The 27,253-nt window shown below is 40.3% G+C and overlaps 2 protein-coding genes across 9 annotated transcripts in view; one reads left to right on the top strand and one right to left on the bottom strand.

The window, feature by feature from the left end:
• Positions 1–18,456, top strand: part of SLC26A1 (solute carrier family 26 member 1) — a 35,393-nt gene extending 16,937 nt beyond the window's left edge. For 2 of the 7 annotated variants that reach the window (XM_061455044.1, XM_061455045.1), the window contains exons 2-6: positions 1,138–1,243; positions 3,602–3,684; positions 12,560–12,724; positions 13,777–14,427; positions 15,822–18,456. In XM_061455044.1, the coding sequence (XP_061311028.1) occupies positions 12,605–12,724; positions 13,777–14,427; positions 15,822–17,342 (2,292 nt within the window). In that variant the 5' untranslated portion in view covers positions 1,138–1,243; positions 3,602–3,684; positions 12,560–12,604 and the 3' untranslated portion in view covers positions 17,343–18,456. Of the gene's footprint in view, positions 1–1,137; positions 1,244–3,601; positions 3,685–6,499; positions 6,785–10,760; positions 10,959–12,559; positions 12,725–13,776; positions 14,428–15,821 lie in introns of those variants that run through there. The other 5 variants (XM_061455048.1, XM_061455043.1, XM_061455047.1 and 2 more) reach the window with 5 other exon arrangements.
• The window catches only part of IDUA (alpha-L-iduronidase), a 44,401-nt gene extending 20,428 nt beyond the window's left edge, over positions 1–23,973 (bottom strand). For both annotated transcript variants that reach the window (XR_009743675.1, XM_061455050.1), the window contains exons 1-2: positions 23,817–23,973; positions 20,782–20,922 (exon numbers count right to left, since the gene is read on the bottom strand). Coding sequence is in view for 1 of the 2 variants with exons in the window: in XM_061455050.1 (XP_061311034.1) it covers positions 20,782–20,922; positions 23,817–23,938 (263 nt within the window). In the remaining variant the exon portion in view is untranslated. The remainder of the gene's footprint in view (positions 1–20,781; positions 20,923–23,816) is intronic.
• Between the last annotated feature and the right edge of the window lie 3,280 nt (positions 23,974–27,253).

Below are 27,253 nucleotides of genomic sequence, written 5' to 3'. Positions count from 1 at the left end.
CTTTCTCAGCAGTTACTGCTCCAGGTTTCTTCAACCAAAAACCCCCTACATTGCTACTTCAGGTTTAAGCACAAGATCATTAATGAATAACTATGGAATCAGCAGGCTCCTGGGTTATTAATAAACAACACTTCCCCCTTCTGAATTTAGTGGAAACTGACAATACAGAACTCATTCACATCAGAGCTGCTCCTATCACATTCTTGCTGCACTAGCTCTTGTTTTCTCTGATCATTCAGACAGGGTAAATCAGCTCTCTTCCCCATATCCCAAAACAACTACAGTCACTTTAACTTTTGCAGGTTCATGAGCGCTGATTCTTCCTCTCTGTCAGTCCCTAGGCAAAACACAGCCTGTGCTTTTCCACATGCTTTGCAGACCAAAAACCTCATCCAGAAGCTTTTTCAAAGCCGCAAGGCCAAACTACTGCACCCATGCTAAAGAACTAGCATATTTTACCACTTTCAGGCTTATTTGCTAGCATTAATACTCCTCTCCATTTGCCGCTCAGCTATACCATCTGCATAAGCTGAAAATCTGCTTGCTTTATAATTATGGCACAGCTTCTGCATAGAAGCACAATGCTGAAGACTTCAGTCCATGCTGTGCCCAGACGATGCATAATTCACTCACCCTATAGAGTGAATGAGTCTGCCCAGCAGTAATGGGAGAATGCATTACAAAACCACACAGCCAGGCAGCATCCAGCCCTTGCTGATGTCAGAGCTTGTCACAGTTAATCCATCCACACAATCAACTGGCATGATACATGCGCAAAAGGAAGGATGGGTATGAATCTTTGTGGTTTAGGAAAAAACTAGCTTCAAAAATGCAAAATACATAATCTGCGATTTATTGGAAATCACTGACTCTTCTACAAGCCAGCCAGGAGACTGTGCATTCAGCTGAATCTTTTAATTTTTTTAATACATAAAAATAGAATTTACTTTGATTTATACGGCATCTTAATTAGCTTCTTTCCTCTTTGAAATTGGCGTCATTTGACCTTTACCTTTCAAAGCAAGTCACAAAATCCTTGTTGTGATCTGGCTAAATCGCACACCCAGAGAAGTGCAAGCAAACAATGCCTTCAAGCTGATGCGAATCAAGGCCTATGATTTTCCATTTCTTACTCAGCCTGCTTTTGTGAGCACAGTCTCAGTCCTACTCTCAGCAATGAGCATGCTGTGTGTGAAGGGAAGAGAGAGAGGCAGACAAAGCATCAACAGCTTCCTGTGATGAGGTGAGTTAGCTTGCTAGGAAAATATTGTTAAGACTGCTGTGTCTCTTCCCCTCCCCCACTTTCCCCTTTTAAAACAAATTCAAGATGTAAAAGGGTAAACAAGCAAAGAAAACATAGTGATTTAGGAAAAGGCATCAGGCATTTTAGTATCTAGCCTCTCCAGACATGTGCATATATCTGATCAGATCATCTAGGCAGGGATAATTTAGACTGTTGTGAGATCTTGTTGTGATCCCTTGTTGAGACCTGTTGTGTCAACATTAATCCAGGAAGGGAAGTAATCAAATAATGATAAGGTGAATCCAGCAGCAGAAAATGCTTTTGACTGATTCATCACTACAAATTTAAAGGCTCAGTCAGTGACTGAAAGGTAGGCTCACTCACCATGTATGAGCTGGGCTGAGAGAGGACACTTTCATTTCTGACCAAGTTTGATATATGGAAGTGATTTCCTCCTGTTTAACACATGGTTACAAGAAAAATGTCATTGTGTTTTTATGCTGTCCTTCATGATGAAACTCCAAATTATATCATATATAAGCAGAAGTTTTGGCAAGAGAGGATAGGAAGACTAAATCAATAACAAATTTTAAAGGGTAATTTTTCAGATGCACAAGGAAGAGAAATTATGATCAAGTGTTAAAACTAGCTTACTTCAAGCACGTAACTCCTTTTGGCATTGCCTGGGAAAGCTGTCACTGAACTTTTATTTCCAAACAGCTGCAAAACTGTTCTCTGTATGCATCTAGCATTCTAATTCAAGCGCTCAGCCTAATACTGCATCTTCAGTAACAAATCTCCATGGCACACATGTAACTACAGCTCTCAAAACTTGTTTCCATTTGGTGAGATCTGTGTTGAAAAGCATGCAAAGGGGCAACTAACAAACAGTCTAAGAAAAGAAAAATACTGAAAAAGAAAAAGGTGCAAAGATTTGCAGCTAGATTTCTCAGCTGGTGTACTTCCCTGATGTCGAAAGTACAGCTAGCACATGGTGTCTGACCAAGAACAGCTACTCCTGGATCTATATGCATGGCAGATGTATTTTCAGGTGTGTCTTTCCCTATCAGTCCTTGCCTGTCCACTGTATGTCTAAACTTGAATAGATCACTTATTTGAAAATGAAAAATAGAAGTGGTCTTCACTAAATGATACCTAGTTCATTTCCTAATTTACTGATGTTTAACAACTTGCAATGATGAAAAGGCAAAGTCTTACACTGTCCTGCTCTTAATCTTTCAGAATTTTTTGCTGAGTGGTTTCTGAATACTTCAGAACTCCCAAATAAGCACTATAACCCAGTCTGGAAAGAGCAGCTCTTTAAACGGCATTCCAATGTCTGCTCTTGGCTCTTGAATATCAAATATGGCAAAACATCTTTCAATTAAGGAGGTAAAACTACCCAACTGCATTTACAGACAATTTTCAATGGGATGCAAACCTACATGTCTCTCCAAATTGAAAGATGATAATTCTATTCAGAACCTAGTTTTGGCACTACTACTTAGGCTACTGGGGCATTATTAAATATGGCAGTGATAGCTCTTTCACTCCATGATCTTCATGTTCATATATAACCTTTTTTCTTCTTTCTTCCCCCATCCCAAACAACTTCCAGTAACAAGAAAAATAGTGCATTATATTCTCTGCTTACAAACATGAAATTTTACCTCACAATGCAGGACGAAATCCTCGTCTTTTCTTTGCACATAGAAATGGGGTTTGAATGTCTAGTTATGATTACATACGAATGCAAGGAACAGATGAAGAAGCCTCAGAATTCCTGAGGGAATATCCTTGCCACAGTAAACTTGCCTCTAAGATTTACAAATATCAGTAGCAGTGTTCATACTAAACCGATCAACAAGCAGGCTTTGGTTTCACAGTTCTGGCTGTTTAGGGATGAAAAAGCAGGCCGTTTTTTTTACAGGGCAGACAAACTCAACTTCATCACACTCAATTGCAGCTGAAGGTACATGAAGTCTTCCTAGACATTAAGATTCATTAGCCAAGCCCTCTCCATGATGTATTTAAATAAAAATCCTTTTTAAAAGGACATAACTCCATTAATGACAGCTCAACATTGTCTAGGACTGCAATACTATACAGTGGCACCATGTAGTGCCACTAGTTCTATTAAAACAGAATAACAGGGATGAATAAGAAGGCAGAGATTACCAGCCCCTATAATGTAATGATCTTATGTTTATCTTCTACCTATGATTACACTCTACAGGACAAAGATTTTTGCCAGTGCTACTATTTTATTTATGTTATCTCACTGTGAACACCATTGGAGTAATATCATTGGACAGACCCAGACTATATCACAACAGAACTTCTAATCTATACTTGCAGAAAGCTGTACTCCTGAGGAACTGTGCTACTGTGTGCTGATAAGAAATCTGTTGTGGAACTACTGCAGCTACTTTATGCCTCTGGTAAGTGCTAATCAATTGGTTCTATCCTTGTAGTGGAAAACAAGAGGGATTCATAGTAAAGGACAGTTTTACTCAGTTTTGAATATATACATTTGCACTGAACTTTCTCTCCTGCAGCAGGAACAATCAATGTCTCTCCCCTCTCATATACACATTAATTTTTAGGTGCAACGCACACTTGCCACAGCTAGAGAAGAAATGTTAGGTGTAGCACACAGGGGCTTCTAAAAGAGTGGATGCTTATTTTTAGTGCTCCCATCTTTCCTATTAAATAGCAACCAAACGTGTGCTTTTCAGGCACATCACCTGGTCACTATAGTATAAAGGTAAGACTGTAGACTAACTGAGGCTTGAGGGTATTTTAAGTAATGCAGATATTCAGCTTAATTGTTATTTTTGAATTTTTTTGAATTTTTTTTTAATATTTTGAATTTTTGAATTTCAAACATTTGCATAGAAGGAAGAACAAGACTATTACATTTGTACTATGTACTTCTGAAGATTTGATGCTATTGATTGTAACCCAGTATGTAAACACTTTTAGCTATGATTCTGTGATTCTACAATTAATTACCCCTGTGTGACTAATTTAGCATTATTTTTTTAACTATATAATCAGGTTACGTACACATGAATTGTACGTAGTAATGTCATAAATTCTTCTGGAACCTTCTGAAATCCTCAAGTAAACATGACAACAAAGCCAAATGCATTTACTCTCTTTGCAGCATTTATTTCACAAATACCCTCAGGTAGATTCCTTAATCCAGTTAATATGAGGCATCTGTTCATACAGATAAATAGTATGTCACGCAAAGGAAAATAATCTATAAAGTCTCAACTCCTGGTCAATGGTCATCTTCTTTTTTTTAATGTAGTTTCTATTCTTAAAGATAGGTGTTTCGCTTTAGCACGTCTTTGGGTTATTTTGGCCAATTACCATTTTTTCTTAAATACACAGTTGAGCATTTGACATGGAAAGGTGGTCCTTTTAGAAAACAGTACTGCTTTGTTAGTCTCAGTAGAAGTCAGTAAGGATGTCAGAAACCAGAATTGTTGTTGGACTGAAGCCTTGATGAATGGCTTCATGTTACCACGTATGAACTGTTATCTCCATTATTAAAGCACTGAAGAATCTTCTGCTGTCAGTACTTCTGTATATTAAGTAAAGCTTGTTTGTCATAGCATGTAGTTTCCTCAAAATCAGATTATTTCCACAAGTCATAGAGACAGAATAAAAGACAATAAAAGACTACTTCATATCTTTTCCCCGCATGCAATTGTCCCATCCAGAGACCTTTAGCCTCACTTGAATGAAGCTGTGCCTAAACAGTGTTCACATAGTTCAGAATTACAATTTAAAATTTCCTTCTTTTAAAATTTCAGAAAGTGTTATTTTTAGGTTAGCTTGAGGCAAAACAAAATTACAACCAAATCAATATGCTGTGTTCAAGTGATAACCTAAACATCCTGTAGTACTCTTAGGAGCCTGATACTGGGAAAAGCTCTGTTCGAGAGAGATGCAGAGAGGTCTCTTTCAAAAAAATGTTAAGTGAGGCATAACCCAATCATTCTGCAACTTCCAGGATTAAAAATACTGGAAGTTGCAGTTGCCAAATACTGGAAACATGCTGTAAAGGAGAATAGAGTAGGCAAGGTTGCTTTGGTCCTGAAGCAGATGACATGCACATTTTAAGAGGTCATTAGGGAAGATGACTCTTAGTGCTAAGAATTAGGTAGTAAAATGGATGAAAGAGCAAATTTGAGAGACTGTGTTTAAGTCACTTCATTTTCAAGAAAGAAACGCTGCAGGCCTGAAAAGAAATTAACAGAAGCAATAATCTTCTATTCTGTGGCGCACAAGACCAGAGAGACATACTGTCCTACTGCCCCTAGTGTGCACAATTCACACTAGTGGTAACAGCCACTAGTTTTAAGAACCCATGACCATTTTAGCATCACGGAGGTAGGATGTGCTTCCCTTTCTATTCCACCCTCATGCTGGTGTTTTGACATTTAATTTCCGTAATTTTCATGTTTTCTTTTTATTCTTAAAGAGCAGCAAGCAACTTTTTGCAATGGGATAAAAAATGATGCTGGAATATAGCCCTCTGTATACATGCTTGTGCACTGCACCACCCTGCAAGCACTCCTGCTAGTAGGGAAGCTTGAACCATCTCTGTCTATTCAGCAACACAGCCTGTTCTCAGTCCTTGCACTTTCCATCTCAGATTCTTACTACATGCATGTTCATGTCTTCCCTTGGCTGAGAAACATACATATCTCCTAATCCCTTAGTTTGTAGACTAACTGAATGCAGCTCCTCTGAATGCCAGCCACATGCTCTTATCTGTCAATCTACACTGCTTAGTAACCATTAAACATTACCAATCACCTTTGTTGAGAGGACATGGATGATTATTTGTCATTTGAATAGGTCTGCACCTACTCAAAGAATTAAGGTAATAGAGGGGATTAGGTCATTTATATACCTCACAAGAATGCACAGAAAGACAGTCTTTGTCCTGCTGATCTGCCTACATTTTACAGTCTTTGGTTTGTACAAAAGCAACAGATAACTTGAGATTTTAATGCACTGACGTGTAGGAATGGAACTCTGACCTCCAGCAATCCCATCCTATGCGCTGAGCAGAACAGTACTTACTCTATCCTGCAAAATGAACAAATCTCAGGCAAGACTGCAGTTCTATTCTTATATTTTGATTATGTAAAATCAAAACCTAATGCTAGATGAGGATACAAACCAGATCAAACCTCAGATAAGAAGCAGCTTCAAAGGTCAGAGATGTACTAGCCTGAAATCAGCACAGTTTTTGGATCAACGTTAGTTAATTAATAATCTTACACATTATTTAAACTCAAATCCTTAGTCAGTGCTGCATATATATCCAAGTTTTCAGAGCAGTAAAAATGATAACACACTACTGAGCTCAAGATCCCGTAACTCCCTATTATTCCCTTGAGGAATATTTAGCTAATAATTATCCTTTATGTAAATAGTGCAGTGCCTAACTGAAGACTTTCATTCATTCCAACGTTCAAAACCAGAGCTGAACATTCCTGTCAAAAAGCTATCCAGGTAAGAGATTTGTGCGCCCTCCCACACTTCTGAACTCAGGTTTTATTCATTCTTTGTTTTCAAAGGTGAAAACTGCCTCTTTGCAGTTATTTTACACACTGTTGTTTTTTTTAAGTGCTTTCATTATTCTGTTCTTCATAAATATTGCTTATAAAGGTAGATACTGGGCAAAGGTTTGTAAAACATGCAGTCAGCAGCAACTGGTATGGAAGTAATCTTTCTTGAAAACCCTGGTCTGAGAGTTCAAGACAGCCATTTGGCTAGTTTTTATTTGTACTTAAGAAAAGTGGCCTATATAAAGCTTGTCTGGTTCTCAAAGTATTAAATTATTATTAAAATGAGCATTTTCTTAGTGATTAAATTTGAAAGAGGGTTTCCAAAATATTGTCCTAACTTAGTAAACCCAAAATACCAGGAAATTCAACAGAAAAAGACATGAAAATGGGATATCTGTAAGTTTTTCTCTACAACAGCTTGATGTGACTGAAGTCCAGCAAAACAACAGGGCAGACAACAGAGTTTAGTGTTTAGCTTTGTGAATGATGGCTAAGATCTTAGAAAGCTGTCCTGAAAGATTTTTTTTTTTTTTTTAAATAAATAGACCTTCACTTTGGACCAGCTGCCCTTCCAAAAACAAGAAGTGTGATTTTTAGGAACGTTCTTTGATCCCACAGAAAATATCTTTTTAGTGGTCATGCCCTAGGACTCTCCAAAAGAATAACACTGTCTTTCCATCAAGTGGATGCAATATTTTGACCAGCATGTTCTGGAACCCCTGAACAAAACAGGTCCCTGGAAAAACAGTGGAACTACTTGATCATGTATTTCCAGAGTCTGATCATTCCTAAGGATGACCTGATAGGCCAGCCTAACAGCTGCTGGCTGGCTGTGTGAGTTTTGCTGTAGCCTGCTCATCACCCCTGGGATTGTTACATGTCAGTGGCTGTTATTTTACTCACTGAGACACTGGACACAGAATCCTCAGGAAAATATGAATTGAATAACAGCTGGTGGTGAATGCAGGCATTTGGAAAAGAGCCTAACCTGCCTTGGAAATACTAGATCGATTGATAGCTGGAAGTAGAGGTTCTGAATTGGAGATTTTAATTAGACATACATATATCTAAAAGATTGCTTGACTCTCAGGATACCTGCTTAGTATAGTAGTGTTAATTTGTAGAGGATTTAAGACTAATGTTTTGTCTTTCCTGGCTCATAGAAACCTACAATGTTTTTTCCATTTTCACCCTTTTCCTTTTGGATTAACATAAAATTGAAACTCAACAGAAAAATGCTTTGAAGTCAGAATATTTTGCCCACATATAATTAAAAAATATATAAATAATTGAGCCCATCAAGTTTCGTGTCATTTCCTAAAAAAAACCAACCTGTAATATTCTTTATCTACAGCCTAAAAGCTTGCTTGGCCAGTGTTTAAATAAATAGCTTGGGTTGCTGGCACCTTGCTTAAGTCTGCTTCCAAGTACTTCTAGGTCCTGGTGCTATAAAGCTGAAAGGACAGACAGAAACATTCATTTCACTTGTTCTGTTTTCTCACTTAATCCTTTCAAAAACTCAGGTTATGTCAACATTTCTAAGTAATTCTGCATAACAAAAGCAGATTAATAAACCAAAACAGTAGGTACTGAAGAAGTATTATATTATATGCATTTCAAGTATTTTATTTCACACTAGTCATGTCCCAGAGACTAAATGTCCTCATCAGATCTGTTTAAGTCCATCCAAAGAACCAATGGCTGGCTTGGATTTTTATGCCACGATAAAGAATCAGAGTGCCCTGGGGCAGAGCTTCTGGGTACTTCTGAAAAAGTCTGGTTTTGCAAGCATGCCTCTGTACATTGAAACTATGCACCACAAATGAGGCTAATCAGGGATTTTTTTCAAACTCTGTTAACACTCAAAACCAGAACCGTAATGTAGTCGTAGCCATTACAGATCAAGAGAGAGGTTTCTTACATAGCCATTAGAGATCAAGAGAGAGGTTTCTTACAGGCATAAAAGGTTGCTCATATGGAAGATGAGTAACGTGAACAGTTTAACTAAACACCTACAAGTGTTTTAAATCAAATGCTTAACTAAGCATTTGAACTAAAGTTCTCCTGTGATTTATACAACAAAAAATCAATGAAACTTCAGATAAATACAAAACCTGATCTATCTACATTAGGTTTTAGCCGATTTTCCCTAGCTCAAAATAGAGAAAATTGCAAGCACCACTTGGCATGACCTGTATGAAGGTCTTTATCCTAACTCACACTGGAAATCACTATTTCAGCAAAATGAGCAATTCTGCTACAGAATCATGATATACTGTCTGATTTCCACCCTAAATACAGCATTTAAGAGATCTCCTTAGCACAGTGAGGCAGGCTTCCTCAGCCTACACCCTCTTGGGCTTTCTATACATAGAGCTGCAGATTTTCTGGTGGACAATCAGGATGCGGAGACAAAAGACTCATCAGAATAAAGGTTTTTTGGGTTGTTCTGTTTCACAAAGAACAACTCATCCAGCTAGAATGGTTATGTGTGTATTAGCAGAAACTGCTTGCCAAGGAATCTGCAAAGAAGTCCCACTGAACATACTGTGATGAATGTTTCCTCTCCTGCAGAGAGATTTTGTCAGGTCATGGGCATGGTGAAATAACAGGAAGAAAGGTGGGACTAAGGCCAAATGGAAAGTCAGCAATTTTTGGGGCTCAAACGGTCTTTATTTCTCTTTTTCACAGGATAAACTGAGTCACTGCATTTAACTTAAAAGAATGACTGGCTCAGACAGTGGTTCTGCTCAAGTAGGACAAAAAAAAAAAAAAGCAAAACCTTTTTGCTTTTGCTCATATGGTCAAAGGCAACTTCAAAAAACTTAACCATGAAGATTCCAAACATCACAATATAATTAAAAATAACCAAGATTACCTTTCCTTGTAACATTATGGATCATACATACATATATATATATATGAATGTGCACACCAGTAACTTTCACTTGTATTAAACAGTTGAAAAAGTTTCAATATCAAAGTCAAATGCAGTGAGTAGACAGACATATTCTATGCTATACGCTTCTTCATCTGTACATCCTTGCTACAAACAGCTAATTCAGCAATTGACAGGAAGCCTTCACTTGAAGAAAGTGCAAACATTATATTCTGGGAAGCTCTGGGGGATGAGGGGGAGCCTGAAATAGGGCTTGTCCTTTCTAAACCACTTAGTATGGACTAAGCTGAAAATGGGTTAGTTTGGTGAAACAGTAGAGGAATCTATTTGCTGACACCCCCAGGGGTCTTGAATATTGCTGAAGTATTACCATTGTGAAAGGATGGTGGAGTATCTTAGTGCCAGAATCCGAAGGCTGGAGTCTAGTCCTGTGCACAGGAGCAGCCAGATCTGCTCTCCATCCTTCTGTCTTTGGAGCTGGCAAGAGCACTGGAAGCTCACAGCTCACAGCTAAGCTGCACAAATACACAGAGGGTAGTACTCAGCCATGGTGGAATTCTATTTCCTCCAGGTGAAGCAACTAAGTTATTGCTGAGCTCCAGGCATCAAAGCCTGAGAATTCCTGGGTTACACAGAAAAGTGGTTTGCTGGTAACAACGTCCCTTGCACTACTCAGTATGGCTTTACTATGTTATAAAAGCAAAAAACTAAACGCTAACAGTTTCTGGAAACCAACAGCATCTCATTTAGAGCTGAGTGTTTCACAGCTAGCATGATCATTTGACATGGATTCTGAAAATGTATCTAAGAGAACTACTGGTTATTTATAGGAAGGAAGCCCTATTTTCAGGAGAAAAAAAGAATTTAAGAAAATTCCCTCCTGACAGCACTTAGCTGTGTTTTAGCTTGAACATATTTATTCTATCAGGAAAGCTTCTGACCTTTGTCTAAAATGCATCAAACCTAACTAAAAGATACATGCTCTATGTCATGGCTGAACCAAGGACACTTCCTAGTAACTAGCTCTTTTTTTTTTTTCTTTTACAGAAGCTTACCGTTCTGATTTCCCAGTAAGGCAGTACAGCCAAGATATAAATTACTAACTTACAATTTCTACACAATATCTCTTAACAGATTTCCAGAGAAATTATATCCTGATAATTTTATGTAAGAAAAACTATCATCAGCCCTCAGGAAGCTGCACAAACAAGGCAAATATGTGAATATTAATGTTTTAGGGTTGTAGGTTTTTTTTGTAAACACAAATTTATTTGCAAGTAAACTATGTTAATTTAGACAGAGGCAGAAGATAACAACTGTGTAACTAAATATACAAACCTACTGCACAGAAGCCAATGCAGTCTTTTTTATGTAGCCTATTAAAAGCACTCATTGAATACTGAAGTACCCACTAGATTTTAAGTAAGGGGAATACAGGCAAAGTAATTATTTCTTGGCTGTCTAAATACACTTGGATGTTAGAAGTGGGTGGCATTCAAATAGGACTTGCTGTCCTGAAGCACAAGCCTCTTATTCTCCAAACTAAATTAGGTAAGACAGAAGTGTTGCAGTTTTTTCCATCTGAAAAATTAGTGTCTTTATTACAGCTGCTAGCTTTCTGTATTTGATAGACTTTATAATTATAATCTCTTAGATATTTAACTTAGTGTCGTAACTTCTTTTATTTTTTCTCACCTTTGTGTTCTAACAAAGATTAGATCCAACCTATTTCCTGTCCAAACAGATCTTGCCTAGCATAAAAACACAATACATTAGAGTCTAAAGTAAATTTGGCATTGCTGATAACAAATAGGCATCAGTCTTTCTAAATAATAAATTAAATTGTAATTAATTTTCACTTATGATGGAAATAAACCTTACTTATGAAGAAAATTATACTGTGGGAGCTGAAAACTGTTTAATGTAACAGGGATGGATAGAAATCTACTGATTTTAAAAAATATATTTAGACTACTATGCAGTTCATTTTCAACTTGAACAGTCAAGTCTATGCATTTCTAACAAGAAAAGAATCTCTTTTCCGCCTTTTACTAAATTATGAATTATGTACCTGGAACACCTAAACATCCTGTTTCAAGTTGTGGTTAAACTTTGCATGGCCTTAGAAATCATGTTGTGTCATTTACAATAATACCTGCAAACTTGTTGAAGACTTCTGCACTAATTACAGATATGTATCTTCTTATCATTTAAAATTTGCTGGCAAAAGGTATTTGGTAAAATCTTAAAAAAAAAAAATCTCAGCAGGATAGACAGCAGACTTTATAATAAGCCATTTCATATTTGGAGGGCTACAGATCAAAAAACTTGCAGGCTGTTGGACATCTATTCTTTTGCATATCAATTATGTTTCCAGGTGGACTCATAAGACCTTTGTTTTTCCTCAGTTTGGAATTCTACACTTTAAGTGGGTGTTACCAAACATTAACAAATCAAAATACTCTTCTTATCAACAAGAACAACAAAAAAGTATGAAATTTACACAGAGAATGATGACTTCTGTCACTAGAGTCTAAACCTCTTATTGAGTGTTAAAATAATTAAAATAGAATACTGTGCCAGTGAGTATACTTCAAGTTTTAGGAAATGGATAGATATGTCTTCTGTTGTAGATACTAAAAGGAGGAAGAAACAGTTTTTATTTGTAAGTGAAGACAAGCTTTGACATTATACTGGAATGTCACACCTGGCACCAAAATCTTTGTTACAGAGATCCTGGCTGTATGACACTGGGACTTCAGAAGTTCTTTCCTAGAGATTTTGCATACTGTTGTACTAGCACATATTCTCTTCTTCTAGGTCAGCGAGTCTTCCTTATGTCTCAGTGCTTACACATGAGCATCCATGCTTGGAAGTCTCTTCTTTCTTTCCACTGCAAACCAGAAGACACGATTTGCCACTTGGCATAATCTTTTTGACATTTTCCACCTTCCTGCTCCTACTTTTATTTTTAAACTGTTTAAGGTAGGGTACTTGCATGTTACACTGTTTTGCCTCTCAGTCATGTCCCCACCTACCCCTAAATGATTTATGAATACATTAAGCTAATATCAACTTTATTTGACAACTGAGTAAAAATGCAGAGATTGAGTCTGGTGAAAACAGTTGTGTTCATAGAGGCAAGAGACACCAAAACCACCTGCATCTGAAGAACACAATTTTTGCCAGTCTTTATGTATCAGAAAACTGACATGCAGGAGAACCACAGAAAACACTGTTGTGCTTGCTCTGCTGCCCACAGGATTATTTGTTGTATCGTAGATGCTGGAGGCAAAGCTAGGGTAACTATGGGTTTAAACCTGAAAACACTAACACGCAGCACTCTCCTGAGATGGTAACAGATTCCATCATGGTGCATGGTCCATATGCTCCCAAAGTGGTAGCTGTGAGGAGATGCTTACTAATTAGGCACATTATAACAACCTGCAATTCAATAGGTTTGTGTTATGTAGCAGTTTCTAAGAGTACATCAATGGTTGTGTACAAATTTTTGCATAAATCTAAACTATTGCTCTTCAGAAAACTCTGCTTTATAGGTTCTACTAGCAATTTTTTTCTCCTGTGCATTGAGGACACCTGCAGTGATAAATCACTATATCACACATGAGCTCTACATCAATGACTACTAGATGCACTATTAGAAAGGCCATAGCGTACCTCACTAATGTATGTTTATTTCATATCATTAAGTGCTGTCTTTGACCACAGAGACCTCTATAATGGTGCATTTGGAAGAGCCGTTGGAAATACTTGTTGTACAAAGAAATTATTAATTTAACTCAGATTTTTTTGTAGTATAACAAATCGGATTCAATCGAATGCATTCTTAAATGTCTGCAAGAAAGCATCAATCTACAGATTTATTTCTTATGCGTCACTGAAGCCCTGTGGTGGTGTTCCTGTTGGGATGGTGCTTCCTTAAAAGCACAATCAGGTGACAGACTTTTAGCATTAAGCATCTGTGCTAGGAAAGCTTCATGACTTGCAACCTAACACACATTTCCTTCATACTGCAGGAACACATACATGAAGTAAACACTGGGACAATGGAAAGACCACTTGAGGCCACCAGGATGGAAAACACCACTTCTGCCTGTGTTCTCATGGAAAGAAAGACTCATGTCAAGATTAACAGGAAGCAAGTCATGCTAGCTAAACTGAGGAAGAGCTGCTCCTGCACTCCACAGAAACTGAAGAACTTTCTCATGGACTTCCTTCCTGTTTTACAATGGCTTCCCAAATACAAGTGCAAAGAGTACATTTGGGGGGACGTTATGTCTGGCTTAGTGATTGGCATCATTTTGGTGCCCCAAGCAATTGCATACTCACTGCTGGCAGGTCTGAAGCCCATTTATAGTCTGTACACATCATTCTTTGCCAACATCATCTATTTCTTAATGGGCACATCCCGTCATGTCTCAGTTGGCATTTTCAGCTTGATAAGCTTAATGGTAGGACAAGTTGTGGACCGAGAACTTCTCCTGGCTGGGTTTGACTTGAATGATGATGCCTCACCATCCTTGGGGGACGGCTCTCTACAGAATGACACTCAGTCCAACACAACTGCCTTCAACCTCACAATTGCAGGGATGAATGCTGAATGTGGGAAAGAATGCTATGCTATTGGCATCGCTACAGCCTTGACATTTGTAGCTGGAGTGTATCAGGTAAGTTCTTGCTGACATCCAAAGGCAAGGTATGAAGTTCCTAAAGCTTCTTTGCAGGGCTTAAGCTTTGCTTTGACTCTCTTTCAATGAGAGATGCAACACCAGTTCACTTGAATGACCCTGAACTGTTTCCTTCAGGAAGCTTAACCGTAGGCAACTCAGAAAATGCATGAGGTAGGCAGTTTCCTTGGCTATTAGCAGGCACGGGTAAAAAAAAAAAGTCTTCTGCAAGACCATTAATACTGTTTTGATACTCTGCTGCATCTTGGTCTTGCTGCCTTTGTGGGACCATGAATCCAATACAGATCTTACCATGAGGGAAACTCGCAGGTAGCTGTGTACTTCAACAATGGAGAAATAATTCTTGTTTCTAGACACTTTATTAAAGGTGCAGACCCACTCATCTACGTCTACACAGGTTCAGAATGTGCTGCTGTGTTTTGCTAGTGTGTAAGATGTTCTACGGAACTGCTGTCCAAGCTAATTCAGAAGCAGAAAGGACAAGAGAGTAAACAGATTGACTAACCAACCTACTTTTCAGACAATACCTGTGCTGGACTTTTTGAGATTTACCAATATGCTGCCTATCAGAAAGGTAACAAGAGAACACAGAAGAAAGCATGACAAACATACTTACCTAGTAATTGTATATATTTATAGTTATAGATTAATTAAGAAAGAGCTAGCTATCTTCCTTTTTATTAAGGTCACATTTATGAATACCAAAGTGCCCTTGTGAAGCTGTACTTTCCAAAGCAAAGACAAAGCAACTAGTTATGCACAGTATCTTGGGAAAGTTTGTGATTTCTTCTGACACTTCTGACCTTAGGCATGCCACGAAGACTGTCAGTACTTCACTTTCCCTTCTGTTCACAGGGCTAAAATTACAAGCTGTTTTATATAACAGCCACTTCAGTGCCAATAAAGTAGGCACTTAGCTGTTCTTATTCAAGTTGGCACAACCCTTAGCTGTTGTCATTCTAGCTCTCTTTACAAAAGAATGGCCATTAAGGTTTAACTTTATTCACTTTAAGACAGGGAAAATAAAAGGAAAATTGGCTCTGGTATAACAGAAGGATTTTTTGATCCACTGATTTTTACACTGGAAATAAAATTCAGACTAGTCACTTCAGAGGAGTCACTTCAGAAAAATGCTCGACTGACCCTGCCTCAAACTCCTCATTCGCTTCTTGGGTTTGTGGTACCCCACAACAGTAGAAGGAATCACACGTTTTAAAAGCAGACTGGAAACATCAAGAATAATGTTTTGGGACTCACAATTGTCAAATGCTATCTGCCTCCAGCCAGCTCTCTTCCATCTTTATGTAATTATTTGCAGCACCATTTAAGGCTCATCTGTTTTATTAGTTTGTTTGTTTTTTGTGTCTCCTCAGGTTCTAATGGGAATCTTTCGTCTGGGTTTCATATCTATGTACCTATCTGAGGCTGTTCTAGATGGTTTTGCAACTGGTGCTTCCTTAACCATTTTAACAGCTCAAGTGAAGTATCTCATTGGAATAAAAATCCCACGTAGCCAAGGGCATGGGATGCTTGTTATTACCTGGATTAATGTTTTCCGGAACATTTCTCAGGCTAATATTTGTGATGTTATCACAAGTGCTATTTGTATCCTGGTGCTGGTTACTGCTAAGGAACTGGGAGATCGGTATAAGCATAAGCTGAAATTTCCTCTCCCCACAGAGCTAGTAGTTATTGTTGTGGCAACACTGGTGTCACACTATGGGAAGTTAAATGAAGTGTATGCATCCAGTGTTTCTGGAGCTATTCCTACTGGATTTATTCCTCCCAAGGTACCACCTTTCAACTTAATGCTCAGAGTCGCTGTAGATGCTTTGCCTCTTGCCATAGTCAGCTTCGTCTTCACTGTATCCCTTTCTGAAATGTGTGCAAAGAAATATGCTTACTCTATCAAAGCCAATCAGGAAATGTTTGCCGTGGGGTTCTGCAACATCATTCCTTCTTTCTTCCACTCTTTCGCAACCAGTGCAGCTCTGGCAAAAACACTTGTCAAAACATCTACAGGCTGCCAGACTCAAGTCTCTGGAGTAATTAGTGCAATGGTGGTTTTGCTGGTGCTGCTTTTCTTGGCACCTCTCTTCTACTCCTTGCAGAAGTGTGTCCTGGCTTGTATCATCATTGTCAGCCTCCGAGGAGCCCTGAGGAAGTTCCGAGATGTGCCATCCCGGTACCATATGAATAAGGTGGACACATTTGTTTGGATTGTTACTATGTCTGCCTCTGCCTTGATCAGCACAGAAATAGGGCTGTTGGTTGGCATTGTTTTCTCCCTGTTATGCATCATTGTTCGGACACAGAGGCCACGGACAGCCCTGCTTGGTCAGATCCAAGACACCAACTTTTATGAGGATGATTTAGAATATGAAAATCTCTGTTCTGTTCCAAAGATCAAAATATTCCGTTTTGAGGCCCCACTTTACTATGCAAATAAAGACTACTTCCTCAAGTCTCTGTACAGATTGACTAACTTGGATCCTAACCTCGAAGTTGCTAGAAGGAAGAAATATGAGAAGAAGGAAAAGAGGCATCTGAAAAAGGGAGATCACACAACTGCTAATGGACTGGGCACTGGAGAAACCACTCTGCAACTAGTTCCTAAGCAAACTGACTTCCAAGCTCTTGTTGTAGATTGCTCATCCATCTTGTTTTTGGACACCACGGGAGTTAATACTCTAAAGGAAATCCTGAAAGACTACAAGGTCTTAAACATTTCTGTTCTCCTGGCTTGCTGCAATCCCTCAGTGATAGACACTCTGAAAAGAGGAGGTTACTTTGGGAAAGATTTTGGAAGTATGCAGGAAATGCTGTTCTACAGTATACATAATGCTGTACAGTTTGCAAAAGACCAAAAGCTTCCAGAAGATTGCTCAGTTTAATCCTGTGTCTTCCCTAACGACTCACTACAAAAGGGACAGAAAGGGGCAGCTTGCAATAATTAAATTATCAGACACACTGTTCGCTATGTACAGCAATGGGCATGCAAGCCACTCTTCCCTGAAGAGGTCTGCTGTTTGTCAGATGCCACACAGAACAGCCACTGGGGATGCAGTGGAGGACCAGGATGGAACAGGTTGGATTGTATTATCTGCACCTTCACTTTAAAATGCAGGTGGTGTGCAATACGGCAGTTTGGGATTGACTGCCCCCTTGTGCCATGAATGCGTGTGACTCAGCATACACGCCAGGAGGCTCCCGTGCTGGAAGGTCTGCCCAGTGCCAGTTGACAGCATTTCGATGGCTGGCGTGTTTTAGGAGAGCTAAACCATTTCCATGAAAATGCAATTAATCCAGCATCTTGGACACCTAACAGTTTAAATTCCGTCTTGCAAGGTCTTGCCCCTTCCAGCATTCTAGGTGTGCTCCTGAACAACTCCCACTATTTAAATACAAATAAAATGTATAAAATGCTGTGGAATGTAGCATGTCTCGCCACCTTGATTATGTAGGCTTAGACAACCTGCCAAAGAAGAAACCATGATCCGTCACTGGTTCATCTCAAAACCATCATTTCCAAAAATTACTGCTGGAGTCACTTGTGCCATTGGCTTCCATTTGCAGTAATTAGTTACTAAAAGTTGTGAAACCCTCAATGATGCTGGAAGAAGCATGACTCTGCTGCACAATTTTGTAACTTTTTTAACTAGTAAGGGGATAAACAGAAAAATTAATGGTTTTATCTGGCAGTCACACAGTTACCCACGTCGTTGTACCATCCTGTAAAAATAAGTTGCCTTTGGTGGGCACATGCAACTCCAGGGACAAATGAGGACTATCAAACATAAAACCTTAGAACTGTGATTCATCTTAGCATGTTTTTTAACTACCACTGCCTGCCTGGGTGCAAACAGAAACAGGAGAAAAGAGGGTGGGATGGGAAGGTAAATCTGTTATCTGACTAAAAGGGGATTGATGGGTCAGTCAGAACTGCCTGGCTGGTCTTCTCTAACAAAGTGCTAATGAAGATTTACAGTAGCATACCTGGGCCAAGGAAAGAAAAAATTCCACCACTGTTTGTACATAATACAGATATTTATTTTTTTTTCCTTCTATTATATTATTCTCTGATTTGAGGTCCACTAAACCATGTTTTACAGGGCTGGGTTACTTTCTATCATAATTTGCGTTAACTGTTGTTCATTCTGCTTTGTGTCAAATGATACCCCCAGAGTCAGTTGTGCTGTTACATATACATGTTCTCCCTCTACAAATATGCATATATTTAGATTTGGATTGTAACACAGTTAGTACTCAGTGTTACAGCCTACAACATTGGCAGAATATAGTCTCTCTTACTCAAACTTGTAATTACCCGCACAAAAGGTATGACAGCTGCCCTATTTCTCCTTACTCATGGCTGGGTTCATACACAGCAGCAAGAACAGAAGGGAATTCTACCACAGCTGTGCCTCTTACAAACAGCAGATTCTAGAATAGGTTTCATGTATGCAAAAGCCATTTCTCTACTGTGCCATCTAAAATAACAAGTCAGGTCAACATAGCGTGTGACTTGTTTATTCCAACTTTTCAGGTCACTGAATGAAAGAACACTCAAACTGAGGCTCTCCAGGTGCCCTACAGCCTGTCTGGCTCTCAAGAACAAATACTTTGTTAAAGTAAAAGACAAAATAAAAAACCTCTTCACAGGTATTGAGAATAACACAAAATTAGGTAAGTGACTCAATGCTGACACTTTCATGCACCCATTACAAAAAGGCCTATCAATCAGCTGCATGCCATTAGTACTGCCAGAGCAGTAAAACCTGACAGAAATGACTGAAGATGGGCAGCATTTTTCTGCCATAAAAGATTCTAATTCTACTATTCTTTAAATCACTGACATGGTATAACTAGCTTCTCTCTGTTAAACAAGCAAATGGGCAGAGCCCAAGAAAAAGTATGGCTTTGTGTTCACTTCTCTTTGTAACAATTCTTTGATCAGGGAATACCTCTTTTAAGGTCCTGTTAGGGCCTAGCATGAGGAATTGGGTTTCCAGGCGTTACTGCCAGACAATGTCAATATAGACACTCTTAGGCTGTTAAGCCAAAGCAAGCTGTTGTTGGAAGTCAAATAAAATTGTTTCAGTACAAAAAACACATATCCCAGCAATCTAGACTTCTTTTACCTTCATGGATCAAGCAATCACCCTAGAATATAAAGGAAAAAAAGCACAAAAACAGCCTTAACTCTAGATGAATCTCATTTTAAAAGACAGAGGGGAAGAAAAAAAGAGATTCCAGTGCTAATGAATGTGTATCCTTCCAACAGTCTGCACAGAAAAGCGAAGAGAGGCTGCCTTTCTCTTATCCGCAGGCTGACAAATTGAATGTCAGAAGTCTCTTTTTCATCATATTTATTGTAAGAATGGTACCAAAGGATACCCAAGCAGAGAAACTTGGCAATGCATAAGAGTGGGGGTAAGGTTTAAGACTCTTACTAGGAAGACACACTAGACCAGAAGAAACCATAAAAACAATTTTATGTTTCTGTTTCATTGGCAGAGCTGGCTAACAATTAACTTGTTTGTGTAGGACAATGTCAAACACAGTAGGGAACAGCTTTCAGTGCTATGATGTGGTGATGCTGGGAGATTGTAAATTATTTCTAAGGAGTATGTAAAAGGTAACTAAAAAGTCAAGGTTTTTTTTCTAGCACATTTATGTTTGCTATACTGCTTTACACAAAGATTAAGTGTATGAAGACTGAAGATGTTAAAACCTCCTGATTCTCTTCTCTCCTATTTTACCAGGAACTAGGTACTGTGACTTGGAGAGAAGCTGGGGATAGGCTTGTAATTCCAACCAGGTTAATACTAATGTTGAAATAAAATCATTATATGCCTCTTAGGAAAAGTTATATCCATCAGGTAGATTGACTATATTTTTGTTCACTGTGGTGCCTTGTATAAATCATGTATCCAACAAACTTTAGTACTGCTACGTAAGAATAGGAAAGGGTTCTTAACTTGTGGACTGTGTGGGTCCTATGGAGCTGGGCAAAGAGCTGGGCATTTTCACCTCAAACTCTCCTGATGACTAGTGCAGCATGGCCAGAATGTGTGGTCTAGGTGTCAAAATGTCTGTATTTACCAGCACTGGTAGCCAACAACCAGGGAATTGTCCGGTCCATGACACACACTTTGGGCTCCCCCATAACCATGAATGAATGTTCCTGTGTCACATGACCTAGAGGTAAATGTGTAGTTTTGGTTGAAAAATAAAATTAGCAGTTCTTCAAAACAGTTTGCTTTGTGCTATACTTTCACAGGTGGTGAAATAACAGGATAACTTGGAATAAAGAAAAAGGTGTTTGCTTACCTGAGAGCAACTAATTCCAATAACCAATGAATTCGAACTTGTTCAATGCCACCATGTGGAACAGAAGAAATGTAGGCAAGGTTGATCTCTTGGTCTTTGCTCAGGTCAAATAGATCAGCACGGCTGTGAGGTAAAGGAGGGCTTCAGGGAAGGAAGAACAGAAAAGAAACAACACATTGCAACATTAACTAGTACCTCCACTGGGTATCCAAGGACAGCTATACCACCAAAGATCATCCCAGGCTTGAGAAGCACTGTCTAACATAGAATCATAGAATGGTTATGGTTGGAAAGGACCTTAAGATTATCTTAACAGGGACACCTCACACTAGACCATGTTGCCTAAGACTTTGTCCAACCTGGCCTTGAACACTGACAGGGATGGAGCATTCACCAGCTCTCTGGGCAACCAGTTCCAGTGTCTCACCACCCTCACAGTAAAGAACTTTCTCCTCATATCTAACCTGAGCTTCTCCTGTTCAAATTTAAACCCATTACCCCTTGCCCTATCACTACAGTCCCTGATGAAGAGTCCCTCTCTAGCACTCTTGTAGGCCCCCTTCAGATACCAGAAAGCTGGTATGAGGTCTCCACGCAGCTTCTCTTCTACAGGCTGAATAGTGACAAAGCAAAACGGGTTTGCAGGCTATGTGGGGCTAGTTGGCTCTGCATGTAGTTTGGCAAAGCAGAACACAACTCCAGCCCATCTCATTGCCATGCTCAAAGGGAAGTATTACATGCAATCATTCCTACACAGATAGCAACCTTGGGCAGCAGCGGCCTGAAGAAGCCATACAGTGGCAGTCATCTTGTCTCTGAGTAACTAATGATAAAGGACCTCAGGGTTTTTTAGGCTTTGGAGTGCAAGTCATACTTGCTGGAGTCTGTACTAAGACAAATAGGGACTTGATCTTCCTGCTGAAGTCCATGTAACAACTTCAATTCTTGCTCTGCTGTGGAAGCTACACTTGTAAGAAGCAGAATGAGACCCTCACAGCCTACATATTATTTGGCCATGTTCAAGGCACTTAAAAATATCTCCCTGAGATTGCTTCAAGTCACACAAGCGAGACCAAGAAGTTACCAATTCCACTCATACTAAAAATGTATCAGCTATATGGGGTTTTTTAATTGTTCCAGTAAAGACAATGTTAACTGTCAGGTTTTGAGGGAGTGCTACTCTGAGATTCAAATCTGCCTCAGTTCAAGCGGTGGCAAAGACAAAAGTCAAGGCATATTGCATTCACATATTTTTGCTTAGTAGACTCTGAAATTCACTCTAAGCGATAGAGAAATCTAGCTGAAACCAAGATGAGATATAAAAGAAAGCTGGTAGAAGAGTGTGTTTTGTTAGTGGTAGCACCAGCATCTGTCCTTTCCTGTTCTGAGTAGAAATTGCCCATCCCAGAGAACTTGCTCCCACTTGTTTAAGCCTTGCTCACAGATTTTATCAACTACTGATCCATGGCTGTGCCTTTGCTCAACTTTGTGAAACCATGACTAGAAAAGAAGTTTTCACAACTTGCACATAGCTGTGTTACAGTGTGAGCCTTCAAAAGAGCTGGGATCCTACCTTGAGAAATACCAGCGCTGGCCAGGTATCATAACTGAACAGCTGCTGACACATGGAGAGCCCCTGCCTCTGCTGCTCGTCCTCCACCTTCCCCTCACATGCTTTTCATGCTTGCAGTTTTCCAAAGTTTCTTTCACACAATTAAAATCTCAGGTGTTTCTTAGGCTGCAGTTAAAATGGGCAAAACATACTATTCTTTAAGACAGTTTTTCATTAATGTTTCCTAACATTACAAGTATTAAAACAAAAAATGAAACAGCCAAAGGGAAAAAAAAAATGATCCAGACAGCCCAAACATTTCTGTTTTCCCACTGACAGGGAAAACTAATGGAAAAGTTGTCAACTTCTGCTTTGGCTATCTTTATGCATTACACAAAAAAAAGTGCACAGAGTCTTTTTCATCCAAAGCACACACTGCAGATTCCTCTATCCCTGATGTAACTCTTCTTCCTGCAACCGTTATTTTGTCCACTGTATGTCTAAATGAAGGAATTCATCACAGTATCACAGTATGTTAGAGATTGGAAGGGACCTCGAAAGATCATCTAGTCCAATCCCCCTGCCGGAGCAGGAACACCTAGATAATGTTACACAGGAATGCGTCCAGGTGGGTTTTGAATGTCTCCAGGGAAGGAGACTCCACAACCTCCCTAGGCAGCCTGTTCAGTGTTCCGTCACCCTCACTGAGAAGAAGTTTCTTCTCAAGTTTAAGTGGAACCTCTTGTGTTCCAGTTTGTACCCATTACCCCTTGTCCTATTCATGACTAGTTTAGAGTAAGATTTGAACATGGCTGAGGAGGATACCATCTTTTGCTTTTAAGCCTGCCAGAAGCCTTCGTTTATCCCACAAAACTTGAAGCCCGCTCAACCCCAGTTAGATCAGCAAGACAGGGCTTCCTCTGAGACACAAAGCACTACGAGGGTATGAAGTCGTGGAGGCGAGATTTGTGCATGCCCCCTGACTCACTGGCCACATCAGGAAGATGGTGCATGCTTCGAAGTGTCCTGCAAGAACAAACTCCTACAACTGACAGGCAGGGAAGCTTCGCCCTGGCCTACGTAGGGGCTGTGACAGTGGAAACTACGAAAAGGAAAGGGAATGAGTGCCGAGTATCACCACATGTACTGTGCTGGGGAAGGGGAAGGACTTCACATGACCTTGCACTAGAAGCAAGGGCGCAAGTCAGAGGGGGGTTGGCGACCGGCCCTGTCTTGTGGTCTGCTTTGTTTTCACTCTCTGTCCAGTCCCTTGTCCAGCTCCACATATGTAACACAGCACAGGGTGCGCAGCGAAGGGCGGCGAGGTGCCGGACCCCTGACCCCACACCAGAAGGCCGGGAAGGGCCCAGGCTGCTTCAGAGGGGCCTCGTTCGCACTCCCTGGAGACCCTCTGCTGGAGGAGGGCTAGAGGCACCCGGCTCCACCCCGGCTGCTCTGGCCGGCGGCAGGGCTGCGCGCTTACCAGAAGCCAGTGCTCCTCCAGAAGTGCGCCAGGGGCCGCTCGGCTCGCCGAGCATCCACGGACACCACGTACGCCGCAGAGCCGGCGCCAAGCTGCACGGCCAGCCAAAGTACCAGCGCCATGGCGGGCCGGGTCAGGAGACGCCGGCGCCTGCTACCGACGCGCCACGGACGCGACAGGAATAGCGGCTCCCGCCCACGACGGGTCCCGCCCCCAAAGGCAGCGGTGAGGGCGGGGAGCTCGCAGGCGGAAGCGCTGCTCGGGTAGTTCCATAGACCCGCAGAGTCGTAGGGTGGTTTGGGTTGGAAAGGACTTTGGGAATTGTCTGGGTCCAGCCTTCCTGCCATGGGCAGGGACATCTCACACTAGACTGTGTCACCCAAGGCTCTGTCCAACCTGGCCTTGAACACTGCCAGGGATGGAGCACTTATCACTTCTTGAGTAACCTGTTCCAGTGCTTCACTACTCTCACAGTAAAGATCTATTTCGTATATCCAACCTAAACCGATTCTGTCAGCTTAAAGCCATTCTCCCTTGTCCTATCCTATCCTACCCTATCCTATCCTTACCCACTCCTGTAAAAAAGAAAAGGACGTGTAAAAATTAGTAACGTCTTCGCCTGAAGCCCAGGTGTCTGGTCCTTTGGTTGGTTGGTGCGGTGGTGGTGGCCAGTGAGCAGGAGTTACTTCCCTGCAGTTGCGGCACGGCGTGCCGATGTCGCTGATGCGTTTCTCTTGGGTACCACAGGAGGGGAGTATTGTCTTGTCTATTGTCATGTCCTCGTGCTCTAAGTTGACAGGCCTGTAAGAAGTAGCTTCGCACAGTAGTGCGGGTGAACAGCCTTCCCTGAAAAAGCGCTTTAACAGAATTCAGACTATGTCTGCTTCTTCAGTCTAAACACGTTTGTTGATCTTAGTATGGCAAAGGGCTTTAAATGCATCTGATAACAGAGGCGCTGTAGATGGACTTTCTAAATGCTTATTTCTTATGATGTATATCTGAGGACTGAAAGAGCAGCCATTCTGAGTTTCCTAGAGGATTTCATGGTTATGTTTGTCTCTGCTTCTCCACAGCCCACACAAAACTTTAGTTACAATCCATGTCCTGAGGAATAAACAAGTGAAAATGTATAAATCTTGTGCCTTTCTGTTTCTGGAAAGACTTCCAAACCTGTATTTGTTAATTTGTTGAGTTGCATCACTGATATTACACAATCAGCATCGCAGATTTCCAAAACTTGCTGTCAGACCGAATGCGAACAATTTAATTCTAATTCACAAAAAAAAAAAAAAAAAAAAGTGTCTGTTGAATTCTTTTTACCAAGCATTACGACAAATGGTAAGTCAACAGACACATTATAAACAGATATAGAGATAATAAGTATTGCCTCCTGAATCAGGTGCAAAACAGAAGCTGACACAAATCTTGTAGCAGCTGGGAGCATCTGGAATCTGTAACCATAGCTCAAAGATTTGCTTTTGCCCAGCTACAAGTGATTCGACCTTGACCACTTGCTTAGTACCATGCAAACAGTACTAACTGCTGAAGAAGATCCAACAGTCAATGTTCTTTGAATGGCAGCATACAGTACTACTACTGTTAGACCACAGGATCTGAGTTTCCCTTCTGGTCTTTACCTATTCCAACTTAGGCAAAAGAAAGGTGCTGACAGAGCATAAATCAGATTTACCTTTTCAGATTCAGTGCACATACAGAATCAGGCAGTTGCAGACAGTGTGGTTCCCTCCTACAGCTAGATGCAAAACTTCTGATGGGCACTTCTCAGGCCATGCAGCTTCTTCTGCTGGTACATTGCTGCCAAAATTATTTTGTTGCCTAGCACAACATCTCCAATGAAAGCTAACTGAGGAGGGTTCTGCCTGCTCCTTACACAGGCGTGAATCCTTTCTCTTCCATCCTTGTAGGCATGTTTTCCTCCTCATATTCAGAATCAAGCTTCTGACAGTTGGGCTATTCTGAAACCTCATGGCCCTCTATATGGTTTGGGACATTCACACTTTTGCCTATCAAAAGGCATGGGTGATGATAAGAGAAAGTTGTGCTTTTTTCTTTCTAACTTCATGTTTACTCTGTATGAACATTACAAAGTCTTTGTGCATAAGTACAGAATAGGCTTCACTGAGTAAAACAGAAAAGTGAAGTAAAAAGAATAGGCCAGAGTCTTGCTTTCAGCTACATCTTTGTGACATCCAGCAGAGACAGTTTCAGTTATTATAACAAAACTTGTATACCATTTTGGTATCTAGGAAGAGAAAAGCAGAGAAAAGAAGGAAAGCAGAGAAAGAAGAGGAGTGATCACCAGTCCAGGATCCAGTGTTGGTTCTGCCACCTGGAGGGTCTGGAGTCAGCAAGAGACCACCTTTCTTATAGTCCTTTCCTTCTGGCTTACACCCACTATGTAAAATAAGGTGATGGTAACATGCTAATTCTAACATTAGCCTTCTAGAATCTTCCAAAAATTAGTGGGATCATTGGAGTCTGTTGTGGTCTTGAAGCTCCCTCTGTTGGGGTGACATTTTTCTTGGTGCAGATATAAGTTTCAGTTGCACAGCGGCAAGTTGGCTCAGAGAAGTACTGCCCCACCTCCACAGGGCCTCTTTTCCAACCACAACTTCCTTACCATGCAGTGTCAGCCAAATGTTTGAGACAACCAATGCAATCATAGCAGGTCCCTACAAGTGCGTGCCCTGCTCCTCTGTTCAGAGGCAGTAGATGGAGCTGGTCAGGCCGTTGATGGCTGTGTTAGCCCCCTTAGCTCCCGCAGCCTCAGGGAGCAGCTGGCTCTTGCTGTGCTCTCCCACATTCTACCCTTGATGGTATCCACCAAGATAAGCTTAAAAATTGTAGAAAACAGTCACCTGACCACCAAAAAATCATTACCACACCTAAAATCATATCAGCCAAGACAAACCCTAAGACAACACACTGTTAGGTTAATGTAAAGCCCTTGGCCTAATACTGGTAATGACAAAATTATATGTATCAGTTTATATCTGAAGACAAGAGTAGATGTACAGTGCTGAACTGCAGCACAGCAAGGCCCTTTAGTCATGTTGAATCAAGATGGGTTAGGAGGTCACATCTGACTAATAAGAGCCATGCCCTGGAAAAATGGGAATGGATTTACTGAGCAACCCTATCCAATATACACTTGGGTGAAAGCCAGGGTAGAATGACAGATATCACCAATACAGGGAGGTGTCAAATCCTGTCCTTGAATGTATCTAGCTTTGGGATATTAAAGATATGCACACAGTTGGTGTCTAGAATTGCAAGAATACCCACAATACTGGTTAAATTCATTGTATTCTACAGAGGTGATAACAAGACCTCCTAATCACATCTTAGGTAAACTAAGTAATGAGAAGGAAAGCACTTGTGAAGGGCTGAGAAATATTTTAATCAGTCTGAGTCTG

Source organism: Pezoporus flaviventris, unplaced genomic scaffold (assembly GCF_033815535.1).
Source record: "Pezoporus flaviventris isolate CSIRO_AGI_PZ_B2104156 unplaced genomic scaffold, CSIRO_AGI_Pfla_v1 ptg000018l, whole genome shotgun sequence".
NCBI classification, from domain to species: Eukaryota; Metazoa; Chordata; class Aves; order Psittaciformes; family Psittacidae; genus Pezoporus; species Pezoporus flaviventris.
The sequence above is the reverse complement of the archived record's forward strand: the minus strand, read 5'-3'. Positions and strand labels throughout refer to the sequence as shown.